Here is a 13,293-nt window from a genome sequence, read left to right on the forward strand (position 1 = left end):
GCTTGGGTGCAGCTAAACACATTCCTTGAATTTGGCACACTGTGTGTATAATTTTGAAAACACAAATTTCCCATGTCACAACAGAGATTTCAGATTGAGGGATGTGTATTTTCCTCAGAAACTCACAGGCTGTTGGCAGGGAGCGGGGAGGGTGGTGCTCCACTGAACTTCGTTCTGGACTCTTCCTTTCTGCTGTGGTCCCTGTGACTCTTGCTTGGATTCCTTCTCCCCAGTTTACATAACTGCAACTCTGCTCTGCTCCATATAACAGTCCATAGTGAGTTTCCACTGGCTGGAAATTGTTTCTAATGTGGATGGTGTATCTGGATCCTCATTAAAACCATCTGCATTTCAGAGGCTTGTTCCCCACATAGCCAAAATATTTCCCTAAGAACTTTATGCAAAAATCAGGACAACTACTGGGTGTCATTACCATGGTTAAAGGACCGCTTCTGAAAGTTTTGCCCATCAATTCCTTGACTGACCTATCTCCCAAAACTTTGAAGGCAGAGAACCACCAGCACCCACGAAACTGGAATACAGATCCTCTGTCAGAATGGACCACCCTCATATTAGATTGTCCATATTTCCTTTCTTCTTTTTTCAAGTTTAGGAATGGCTAGTTGGTGGAAATTTCCTCTCACGGTATGCAATTGCAGGAAGAAGAAGAAGAGTTTGGATTTGATATCCCGCTTTATCACTACCCAAAGGAGTCTCAAAACGGCTAACGTTCTCCTTTCCCTTCCTCCCCCACAACAAACACTCTATGAGGTGAGAGGGGCTGAGAGACTTCAAAGAAGTGTGACTTACCCCAAGATCACCCAGCAGCTGCACGTGGAGCAGCGGAGCTACAAACCCAGTTCACCAGATTACGAGTCTACCGCTCTTTACCACTACACCACACTGGCTCATGCTGTTGATTGCAGAACAGCCAAGTGTCATTGCAGCTCTTCAAGGCTACTAATCAGAAACTTCCTTCTTGCAGGATCTTCTCTCATGCTTCCCATTTAGGACATTTGGATCATTAGTGATTAATTTTCTCTTAATTACCATTTGGTATCGCTTCAGCTCCATATAGGTACCAAAGGCTGATCCAGTTGCCATTTTATTTATTTTAATACATTTACACATTAACTTTACAAAAACTAGCAAACAATAAAATATTTTAAAAGGAGCATTTAGTTTAAACCAGTCACCACTAAATACAGTAAAGCAGCAGCAACTACATTACTAACTCACATAGAAAGTCAATAAAAGGCCAAACAAAACAAGAAATGTTTTCAAGAGCCACTTAATGGTAATGACTGAAGAGGCCCCCTGTATGACGGCATCATATGTTGAACTGACAACATCATAGTAGGTAAACATCAGCAAGAATGCCTGAAGCCAATTCCAGACAGGTATTGGGAGAGGAACCTGAAACAGAATGGAAAGTGCAGATTTGTCATGTCAGAAATTAAATCCTGAGGACATAGGTTAACCAAAGATGGCCTAATACCTGATGCAACTAAAATCAAAGCCAGCATTGGAATGCCTGGTCCAAAGAATAAGGTTGATGTACAAAGATTTCTAGGAATGGCCAGGATCTAGCAAAGTTTATTCCAGACATGACAACAGCAATCACAACAGCACAGAAAGAGTTATTGGCTTATGACGCTGCATTTCACTGGATGCCAAACTGCAAAGGAACATTCAGGCAGTTCAAGGGGCTGCTAGAAAAAGCAAAGTGCCATGATTTGAAAGAACCAGCAACAGGGATCCTTCTGTATTGCTGCAGCTGAAAGCCTTGTCTTTTGTACCTGCTCCCCTTCCCAAGCACCGGCAACCATCTTACAGGACTGCAGTCAAACATTTGGGTATTAGAAGAAGCATCCGCTGCTATTTCAGCACCAAAAATGGTAAGTCTGGGGGAGCAAACAAATACAAAACAAAAAAAAAGGAATACCTAATGCTAGAGCAGTATAAACACCAGCAAAAATCACAGAAAGGAGAACAAAATGAAACAAGTGTTCTAAGCAAGTACCCAATGCAAGAGAAATATTTTCACTTGTCATTGGAACATGGGAAGCTGCCTGAGAGTCAGACCATTGGTCTATCTAGCTCAATACTGCCTGCAGCTACTGGCAGCAATGGCTCACCAAGTTTCAGGAAGGGAGGTTCTCTCCTACCCCTACCTGGTGATGCTGTAAGGCAGGTGTCAGGGAACTGACATCAGAGCGAAAAGCGGAGGCAGGGCTCCAGAGCGATGCCGGAGAGGGAACCAGTCGGGGGGGGAAGGAATTCAGTGTGACACCAATAGAGAGGAGATGGAGGAATCGGTGTCAGGGCTCCAAGACCCTTCAACCGAAACCAGCGGAGAGAGCGCTGGCACGCCCTTGCCATCCCCTTACTTGCGCAGACGTGTTCCGCGCAGGGAACATAGGCGGAGACTTGGGGTCAAGCAGCTTTTATGCTGGAAGAGATTCAAGAAACGCCCACTGGCAGATTCTGCAAGTGACTAACAGGTCACGGAGGGCGAGCTCTAACCCTGAACATGTTTGAGCAAACCACCTAATCGAAGTGGAGGCAGTTTACGCACGAGTAACCACACAATACCATTACAGCAGGTTTCCTTTTTTTTTAATAAAGTTTTTTATTTATATAACAAGAAAAAAGAAAAAAACCACAAATACCAAATTACACACAAATTACAAAAATAACCATAGACACATAATTTTCTTAGCAAACAATAAAACATCTATTGGTCTTAACACTAAAGACCCAACCTCCCGTCTATTCCATATTTCAAATTCATATTACTTATTGCCAATACACACCTTTATCATAATTAAACTTATTCTCAATAAATCTAATTTCTTATATCTACCTTGCAACTATTACTGAAGTTCCTCAAATGCTGCAACAGAATTTAAACTACTATATTTATTTTTCAGATTTTCTTTGAAAACCTCCCATTTTGAAACAAATTCCTGTTTTGATTTATTCTTTATTTTTTCTGATAAACCATCTAATTTGGCATATTCTGTCAGCTTTTGGATCCAATCTTGTATAGAGGGGATTTCATTACTTTTCCATTTTGCTACAATCAAAATTCTTGCTGCCGTCATTGCATATAAAAAGATACCCTTCCTCTTTTGTGGAATATCCAAATCTGTTATTCCCAGGAGGTAGGCATCTGGTTTTTTATTGAAAGAGATCTTTAGCATTTTTTGCAGTTCTGCATGTACACTCTCCTGAGTCGATGCTGCAAGGCAGGCTTCCTCAACCTCGGCCCTCCAGATGTTTTTGGCCTACAACTCCCATGATCCCTAGCTAGCAGGACCAGTGGTCAGAGATGATGCGAATTATATTCTCAAAACATCTGGAGGGCCAAGGTTGAGGAAGCCTGCTATAAGGGATTGAACCTGGGACATTCTACATGCAAAGCAGATGAAAGAAGTTGGGTTGATGTTGGTGGTAGCTGAATTCCCAGGAAGTGTGTTCCTGAACTTGATAGCCACTACCAAGCAGGTCTTCCTCACATGACCTTCCATCACCTTGAATGAATTTTAGTTAGTTATGACCATTAGCTTCAGTGGGTCTGCTCAGAGTGGAACTAGCATCAAATACCAACCATTATTTTTGTGCCTTCCTTACTTGCCCTGCAACCTTATAATACCAATACCAATACCAATACCAATACAAATAAATAAATAAATAAATACATTAAAAAGATGGGAAAATATGATAGAAGCTGATGGACTCAAAGGAAGCTGATGTTGTTACAATAACATTGTGCCAATTGCCTATCTCAAAATCAAAACTTGTGGAATTTCAGAAAGTTCTGCAGATTCTAGGAAGTGTTGTTATGTGCAACCCAATCTCCAAGCGGTAAAGTTTCAGGGGTCCCAACACATACCATGGGTTTGGTTTCTTTGGAATGAAGGCTGCTGTGTGAAAGCTTGTGGTGTCTTTGGGATACACAATTTATTTATTTGTATGTATGTATGTGCAGGCAGAGCATAAGGCAGAAGGACTCTAAGCATAAACACTCCCAACAGCTCTTATTCCCCCATTAGGTTTATAGTGTCTGTAGAGATAAATTAAGTCTCTCTCTCTCCACCCCAGTTCCATGGTAAGATTGGCAGGCTTACTGCCCCTTTCATGGACATGCACCTTACTGACCTCACCTCACAGTAGGGCAGGTCATGGAAATCTAAGAAGATGCCCTTTAAACAGGCTGACTGCTTGCTACTGAAAGAGTCAGCCAAATTCACATGAAAGGACACTAAAGTGAAAGGAACCATGACTAGTTAGGAGAACATTCTGCTATAAACATGTTTGCTGATGTTTTAATGATTTTGCTCAGCCTACAGGAAATAATGTTAAAGCAAAACATCCCATTCACGGTGGCTGAAAATGCTGCTTGTTACAACCAGCGAGAACTAATGTATCTTAAGAACCCACAGAATGAACAAAAGTATATCCAGAGGTTGTGTAATCAAACACTGAAGTCAAGCAGTTTCAGATAAAATACTAGACACCCCCATTCCCATGCACAATGCACTAATGACATTTTGTGACAATCTTGGCAGAGATGCGAAGGGGCTTATTTGAATGCAAGAGAATATTTTATTTCATAAAGAGTTATGGAAGATGTAATGATAGGAAATGGGAATGCGTCTGTTAAGTGGCAGCCTGGAGGAATGAACATGGGGAGCACCAGCTGAGAATGGAGACCAAGGGCAGCCAACACTTCCCAGAGAGTTCAGTCTGAGCAGGAGTTGCACAAATCATGTTTGTTTTATGCTTCAGTATCATTCAAGTTTGGAACAGCAAATCTTGCAGGGAGCTTCCCACAATGACATTGCTACAAATACGTCCTAACATCCTTTCCACGTGGCACTGCTGCCCAGTCTCCTCCCACTTCCTAAAATCAGATGCAAGGATGCCATCTATGTGGCACACAAGTTCCTTCTGGCTTTGTCTTTTCAGATCCAGATAACCGCAAAATACCCTGGGCTTTGGTTATACCGGTTTCCACCTTCCCTCTTACAGTTTCATGGAAAATCCCAGCAGCAATCCCTAGCAAGGCCCAGAGGGAGGGACAACACAGCTTTGTTTGTCCAGAGCATGTGACTCATAACTTTGGCTCCAGGCTGCCCTGAGGGTCCAACTACAGTAACTGTTTCTTGTTCAAAGCCATAGGCCACCACAATTCAATACAAAAATGGTAATATAGAATACATGTGAAAATGCAGGTTTCTTAACATACAGTATTGCATAAAAACACCTCGCGCTTAATTTAAGTACAACTTCTCTCAGAAGCAAAGGGGACATGTACCCTCCATATAAACTAGTGCCTATACACTACAAACATAACAGAGCAAAAGTACATCCCATTCACACACAGCCCCCGCCTTTCTTTCTGGCTCTTAATTTTCTAGCAGTCAGAGTACATTTTGCAACCAAGATGGTAATCAATACACCAATGCCAGCTAGCAATGTACACATCTGTAGGGGTGATGGTGTTCCAACAGGATACCGGTAATTATTTTATCACAGAATCTGTGCTCTTAAATGAAGGAGTTTTTTTGTTTTCTACACGTTGCCAGGCTGGGTGCCCCAATCCAAAACATGACCATGGTGTCAGGGTAGAGCAGCTTTATCTGTCTGCTCCCTGCTATGGTTCCAATTTGGATTTGGGCCTTGGAAGTTCCCCTACCCAAACACAGGCATGCAGACTGCTGGCTTGAGCATGTGTGTATGCAAATACACCATCTTAATCAAGTCTATACAGGGGACAAAACGGTTAAAGCCCCATATTCCCCACCCACCCACAAGTCCAGGTGGGGCTGGCTGAGGGCAGAGTGAGGTTGGTAGGGTTGCACTCCATTCACCCTAATGGAGCAGCCTCCACCATTCCACTTGGACCTTCTCATTGTGCAAAGCAGAAGTTCTGCCTCTAGAAATGCTGCTTAAAGTACTTCGGTCCCACAAGTCTCCAAGAGATACCTAGATGGACAAAATGCCCCTGAGCAGAAATGCAAGGAGCATTTCTTAAGATGCTGAATCAGTGACCACAAATTGCTATGGAGGAGGCCTCCTTAAAATGCCAGTACCCAAATGCAAAAGAACCCCTCTTCCTCCTTCATCAAAATAATTCAATGAAGGATTCAGAGCTAAGGGAAAAGTGTATCAGAACCAAATCTCGCCAGCTTCACCTGAAGTGATACCATCTGACTAGAAAAATGCAGTGGGGGGGGGGGAAGCAGAAGCACTGACTGGCCACTAGGTTAGCATTTCCCCAAAGCCCTCAGAACCCAGATACCAATGGCCAACTCACACACACCTGAGCCCATGCTTGCCTCACCCTCACCATGAAGGCATCATGGAACTTCAGGCCACGGAGAGGAGGCAGGCCTTTGGCATGACAACCACTTGAAATATAAAGAAGACAGTAAGTGAAAGGTTCCTCCCATCAAGCCATAGTGGCACAATGCTCTCTGCTCTTGCCTACCCTTGAGATACAAGGTGCCTTCAGCCAAGATAATGGTACCTGGGGATGAGAATCTCTCGGGAGAGCCTCTGGTTGAAATTCCAGCTGGAAAGCAGAGGAGGAAGGTGGTGAAGGTGGCAGCCAGGTGGAGGAGAGAACACAGAAAAGGTCTCCTCCTTGGAAGGGCTTCCGTTGCTTTCTAGGGTTTGTCCCAGCTGCATTTGGTGAGAACCCCTGGGATACAAAGACTGTTAACTTTTTTCTGAAATCAGCTTCTGAAATCATGGGACACAGTTATATTGCCCAGATTAGTGGGTTATGTTTGTGTAAGAGAAGACAGAGAGAAAGTAAATCCCTTCCCCTTGTTACTTTTGGGTAGAGCAAATGAGTAATTGTTCCACGCTCAAAATAATGAAGGTACCAAAAGTAATTGCATTTTTTGCAGACAGACAGCTTAAACAGGATCATAAAATGAAGTCATGGAGGAGAAGAAGTCTAGCAACTGCAAATACCCATGAGCACTGAATTAAGCCTCCATGTCCAGAGGCCAAATCTGAGCTGCTGTGGGTGGGCAACATCCTGATCCTGCTTGTGGGACTCTCAGTGGTGTCTGACTGGTCATTGTTGGAAACAAGATGCTGGGCTAGAGGGGCTCACCTTGGCCTGATCCATCTTCTGGGCTTCTCTGGTGTCAAGATGGATTCCAGTTCCTATCAGCCTTCTCTGGCCAGCATGCCTGATGGTGACAGGGATTTTGTGGTGGGCTGTAGATTCCTCATCCCTGCCTCCTGCATTTAGCTGAACAGGTGAATGAATGAATGAATGAATACCGTCAGAACAGAGGATCATCTAGTCTCTGCTTTAGCTGGCAGCAGCCACGCCCTTCCCATGGGCTTAGACTCTTTTTATTGTCCTGCTCAACTGGATGTGCAGAGGGTGAGCCATGGATGGACAAGCACTGAGTGGCAGTGGTTCTATTCCTTCCTGTCCTGTGGTTTCTGTGCAGTCCCACAAGAATGAGGAAGTTCTGCACCCCCTGATGCTCAGAATCAACACAAAGCCAGTGAGGGAGACCATCCAAGGCTGCAAAGGGCAGTGCCACCACCAGGGTGCTGAGAAGGATCTCCGATTCTCTCCTTTCCCTCTAATCCTGGATTGTTACCAGAGGCAGGTATGGCCAAGAGTGCCAAGAGACTGCTGCTTAGTGGGGCAGTGCTTGGTTGGGGAAATGGGCAAGCAGCCGAGTCGGGCGGGGGAGGGAGGGGCGCACCTATGGCGGAGAAGCCCTGGCGCCCTTGGACATCTTTTCCCGCTACATCCTTAAAAAAGCCATCTTGTGTTGGGACCAGGAAGGGACCGAACATCGGGCCTGGACGGGCAGCAACAGCGGTTTGTCCAGGGACTGCCTTGGGCCTTTCCAGACCCGCCCTGACTTCCTCGACGGCTGCTGGAGAAGCGCTCCTCGGCAAGCGCCGGCAGCGACGAGCCCCCTCTGTCGGGCGGCGGCTCCTAGGCGACATGGACACCTGCCTCCCACCTACACCAGCCCCGGCCAATCTCCGCCCAGGAGGCGGCGCCGCCGCGCTCACCTGCGACGCCCCACCCAGACCTCCCTGCGCGCCACCAGGCTACGAGCCATGGCGGACGCCGGGAAGAGACCCGGGAAGCCGCGGGACTGGCGTCACGACCGGCCGGCGGTGGTGGCGGTAGGAGAGCAGCCGTGGCCGTGGCGACAGCAGCAGCAGCACCAGCAGCAGCAGCACCGCCCCCCTCCCTCCCGAGGCACCACACTGGCCTCTTTGGACGCCCCTGCCGAGGCCCGAGGCGGAGGCGGCCTTCTGGACAAACCGCTATGTCGCGCCCTGTGCACGGCCAGAGGTGAGGGCCCGGGCCGGGTTAGATGTCCCTACTGGCCCGCAAAGGGGTGGGTCAGGGCGGTACGATGTCGACGACACGCCCCCTTCCCCTCGTGGATGAGGAGCCCGGGCTGCGATGAGGGGGGGGGGGGGTTGCGTTTGTACCTTCTCCTCCTCCCCTGCTGCTGGTGAGCTCGATGTGGGCGAGGCCACTGACAGCTTCCCTGATGGGGCGGGCAAAAAGGCTGTTGCCTCGCGGGGACGGGGTGCTTGCCAGCCAGACGCTGCCACCCCCCCCCCTTCGCAGGCTGCCCAAAAGTAGCGAGGGGCAGGCCTGTGGCCCCACAGCTTGCTGGCAAGGGGGGCAATGAGTGAGTGCTGCTCAGCCGTCAAGGCAGATGGGCAGGTTCCCCCCCCCCCGCCTTGCCTGGCAGGGCCCACTCCAGCTGCTTGGCTTGCACTGCTGCCCGCTCACGTCCTTAATACGCCTAAGGCCTTTCCCCACCTGGACTGAACCACTTTGCTCTTTCACAATCCTCAGGCCTCTGTGGTCAACACAAGCTCCCTCCAGGGAGTAAGGTGGCACCCACGAGGCTGCCAGGTCACCCCAGTTTCCTCCCAGCCTAAAACAGGGGTGAATAAACTTTTTCAGCCCAAGGGCCATATTCCATTCTAGTCAACTTTACAGGGGCCATATGGCCAGTGTGGGTGGGGCAACAAATGTTAATTTATTCACACATCCCTCTCTCCCTGTGTCTCCACCAGGGGAGCAAGATAAATTATCAGAATTCAAGGGGGGAGGTGAGGCTTGCATGGGGCATGGCCTGGGGAAGTCCCAAAAGCCATGTAGAGAAACCCAGGAAACCATATTTGATGCCTGGGGTTCCCTATCCCTGGCCTAAAAGTAAGGGTGAAACATGAGGGGAGCTCCGAGGTCACTAACCTCACGTATGAAAAGTCTTTCAATGTGGCATTGGGGCAGAAGATGCCCTGGCAGAAACATGGAAGGAAGGATAGTCGCTGCCTGCTCAGATACGCTCCCTTAACCCCAGCAAGATTTGGGATCCAATCCACCCACAAAGCTGACCTCTATGAGTGGGCCTGGAGGGGCCAAGTTCCTTCCCCGTTTCTCCATCTTCCACACAGGCTGAGCCCCACAGCGTTAGAGAAATGGCACTAACAACACCCCTCTGCCCTTGCTTCTTCTTAGCCTGCTGCCAACAGCTCCAGCTCCTCCTCTGCATGCTGATTGTTATCTGCAGCTCAGTCTCCTACAATTCGACAGGTGGCTACACTGGTCTTTTCAGTCTGGGGAGCATTTACTACTACCAATACGGCGGGGCCTACAGTGGCCTCAGTGGAGCTGACGGGGAGAAGGCACAGCAGTTGGATGCTCAGTTCCACCAACTCAAGGTGCCACCGGCCCAGGTGGCCATGGCGGTTGGAGGGGCGCTGATGGCCTTTGCCTGCTTCCAGATTGTGGCTAGTCTCTTCCGAGTGCCCTGGCATTGCCCAGCCTGGCTGATAGCGGAGGCCATTCTGGATGTGGCCATTGCAATTGGTCTTGTGCCAGCTTTGTACTTCTACTACCATCGCCTTCACGAGATCTATGCCTCCTCTCTGTGCAAAGAGCGAGAGAACCTCTACCAGAGCAAAGGCTACAGGGGCTTTGGCTGCAGTTTGCATGGAGCAGAGATCGCTGTGGGCTTCTTTGCTGGGGCGGCCATTGTGGCCTTCGCTGTTGCTGTTGTGTTGGCTGTCCGTGGCTTCAAGATTGTCCGGACCCTCCAAGCAAAACCATCATCACACAGCTATGAGCCCTAACTTGGCCTCTGCTGCCTGAGTTGAAGGGAGAGCAGGATGGAGCAGCTTATTAAGCCAAGCTAAGCAGTGCCTTTGAACCATGTACAGTGGTGGCAGTGATCACTTTCTGTCTAAACCCTACCTTCACAGTTTTGTAAACATTCTCCAAGCTCCTATTTCTTTCCCATCATACATACCGATGCAAAGTCTAGCAAGACTACTCCCTGCTCCTCTTTAATATAGAACGTCACCTGTAATGGCAAGAAGACCAACTTGGTCCCATCACCAACCAGCACTTGCTTTCTTCCCTCTGCATTCCTTTTTCCTTTCTGATCATGCCCTTAGAGTGAGACCGTTGACCAGAGACTTTCAATATATGCCTTGGGGCAAAGTGCCATCTTGTTGGTACCCCCAGAAAAAACTCCAGTCCTCTTATAGAAAGCAAAATCTGTGTCTTTTTCCACCCACCCCTTCTTACAATGCCAGAGAAAACGTTTTTCATTCCTTCTTCCATTCACCTCATTGAGCTGCTTCCTTCATGAGGAAGTTACACATTTGCCTTGATGGCAAATGCATCTATTAGATGTTCTGTGCAGTCTTGTTTCAAATTGTTTTCATTATGGAATATAGTACTTTTGTACAATAATAAATCCACTACCTTGGTAATTCACTTTAAATGCATATGTCAAAAGACACTAGAGATCTTGGAGTTCCTTGCTTTGGGTTTGCTGCATTTGACCGCCTCAATGTAGAGAAGCATCTCCCCCCCCCCCTCTCTCACACACACACACACACAAAACACCTGCCAGTAATGTGCAGTGATGAGGCAGAAGAGGAAACTCATCCTCCAAGCAAAAGCCAGCTCACTTCCAAGGGGTGCATTTAACTGCATTTCCAGCAATACACACAGAAGAACTGCAACATCTTGGAACACCTACATTCCCTGAGGTCCTATTTAACTGAGCATTTAGTACTCTCTTCCTTGAAATTCTAGAGCTTTTTTGGCACATTACACCAACATTCTCTCAACAGCTCATAGAAGGCTGTCTCCCAAAGCCTGGCAGTTACTGTGGTCCCCAAAGGACAATTTTGCATATCCAAAAACATTTGTCCAATAAAACTTTTTCTGTAGCTTAGTCCTACGCCCACCCCTCAGAAAGGAAGGCGAGATTTGAGAAACCTTTGAAGGAAGAGCTGGGAAACAGGGGCCCTCCACATGTAGTTCGCCCATCAGCCCCAGGCAACATGCTAAATGGTCAAGGATGATGATTCTAGTACAGCAACATCTGGAAGGCCATTGCTTTAATGTGACATTTTTTTGAGCAACACCCAACCCAGTAGGACTGCTACCCTCTGCTATGCCTACTTTAAGGGCCAGAAAGCACAATTATTGTAGGAATTGTGTTATTCAACCTATTTATACCCTGCCTCCTGCAGGCATAGAGGTATCCTATACTCAACGTGCAACTCCTCAAGTTAGACTGGGGTTTAGGTACCAGCCTGTGTTAACAAAAGCGCAACATAGTTAAGTTATTCCACACAGGCTCTCCCTTCACAATAAGTCTGGACCTTCCACCGTGGGAAATGGAGGGAGAGGAAGATGGGCCACTGTGTAAAAAGATCCTTCAGTTGAGGGGTGGGGATGCTCAACTCCCAGCTCCCATCATCAACACCTAGATGGCCACAGGTTCAATTGCCTCAGACAGCATAGCCCATGATAAAAGCAGCTGTAGAGTTCACAGGTGGGTCATATCTCATTTCCAGCACAGTCATCAGAGCTCCTGGCTGCCTCTTACAAGGGAAGGAGATGGTGGAGTGATTAAAGCAGTGGTTTTCAACCAGTGTGCTGTGGCACCCTGGGGTGCCTTGAATGATGGCAAGGGGTGCCGTGGGCAACACTGGCCTTTGTGCCTCTTTCCTTCCCTCCCTCCTCTGATGCCCTCTTGCGTCTCTGCCTCCCAAAGCCTTGCACAGCTGTTTGTTGCAGCAGCTCCCCAGATGAATGCTGCCTCTGGGGCTAGCTAGGGGGTGCTTCCCAGGCCCTTGTGGGGCAGGGTGAGGCAGCACTTCTTTTTGGGGCGGAGGGGGACAGCTCAGAGACCAGGGGTGGTAGCTGCAGCTGCCCAGAGGACTCCCAAGGAGAGGGGGGAGGAGAGGAAGCTGAGGGAGCGCTCCATAAGGGAGGGTGTTCAAAAAAAGGGTGAGAGGCTGCCAGCTCTGCAGGCAAGGGGTGACATAATTGGGCTTCTGAGCCCCACAAGGGTGCCACAGAAAGAACGTAGTTGGTCAAAGGAGCCGTAGACCCACAAAGGTTGAAAACCTATGGGTTAAAGGGTTGGACTAGAATCTGGGCTGAAATCTCCACTACAACCATGACTTAACTTTGGACAGTCACTCCAAAGTCTTATCCTTTCCTTCAGAGTTGCTCTGAGGACATTGGGGGGGAGGGGTGACACCCTTCAGTACTACTTTGAGCTCCTTGCAGGGAAAGGTGACCTTACTTCAACTCTGTGTCCCCTGAAGGGATACTTGTTTGTTCAAGACGAAAGGACTTGCCAACCCCCAACTCCCAGCTGTCTGACCTGCCATCATTAGTTGTGTGGGGGGGTAAGGGGTAAGGGAGGGGACAGAAGCCATCATCTTACAGGCTCAGATTGCAACAGGAAAAGAGTCCTCGGTGCTGCCATCTGCGTCTTGCCATACTACCAACTCTGCTCATCCTATGAGGAAGAGGAAGCTCAAACCAAATACATTTCTTAGTCTTCGGGGATCCCCAAGGCTCTTTTTGCTGTGGTGGTGAAGAGCAGACTTCTTCGGAATCTTGTTTGGACTCCACAAGCTCCACCTCCAGCAATCCAGCTGGTGAGCTTTGCATAATAATTGTCGGCTGGAGAATCACAAGAATCCCATTCCCCACTGCCCTGATTTCATCCTGTCCTCTGTGAGAGCACAAAGCCCCATTCCCCACTGCCTCAATTTCATCCTGTCCTTCATTGAGCAGCACGGCCAGCTGGACACACATCAAGTCTCACTGGGGGGTAGATGAGAGAGGCAGCTGACCACAGCCCCAGTCAACAGGACCTCAGCAGCGAATCATTTGCTAGGATAGTGTATGTCTAGAGGACTTCCTGTGGCTCTTGAAGTGCTTCTGCCTGG

The 13,293-nt window shown here is 48.2% G+C and overlaps 1 protein-coding gene and 1 long non-coding RNA gene across 3 annotated transcripts; one reads left to right on the forward strand and one right to left on the reverse strand.

The window, feature by feature from the left end:
• Positions 1-1,284: 1,284 nt before the first annotated feature.
• LOC307223266 lies at positions 1,285-8,061 on the reverse strand. Of its 2 annotated transcripts, XR_013842057.1 has the most exons (4): positions 7,136-8,061; positions 6,539-6,712; positions 6,359-6,419; positions 1,360-1,416 (listed from the first exon to the last, which is right to left on the reverse strand). It is a non-coding gene; the product is annotated as an uncharacterized lncRNA (long non-coding RNA). The 2 variants fall into 2 exon arrangements; XR_013842056.1 differs by lacking the exon at positions 6,359-6,419 and having other exon boundaries at positions 1,285-1,416.
• Positions 8,062-8,072: 11 nt separating this feature from the next.
• Positions 8,073-10,807, forward strand: MARVELD3 (MARVEL domain containing 3). Its single transcript, XM_079989173.1, has 2 exons — positions 8,073-8,356; positions 9,545-10,807. Exons 1-2 carry the CDS (start codon positions 8,116-8,118, stop codon positions 10,156-10,158), a joined length of 855 nt encoding a protein of 284 aa, XP_079845299.1. The 5' UTR covers positions 8,073-8,115; the 3' UTR covers positions 10,159-10,807.
• Positions 10,808-13,293: the final 2,486 nt, after the last annotated feature.

This window comes from Podarcis cretensis (assembly GCF_951804945.1).
Source record: "Podarcis cretensis genome assembly, chromosome: 8".
Taxonomy (NCBI): Eukaryota; Metazoa; Chordata; class Lepidosauria; order Squamata; family Lacertidae; genus Podarcis; species Podarcis cretensis.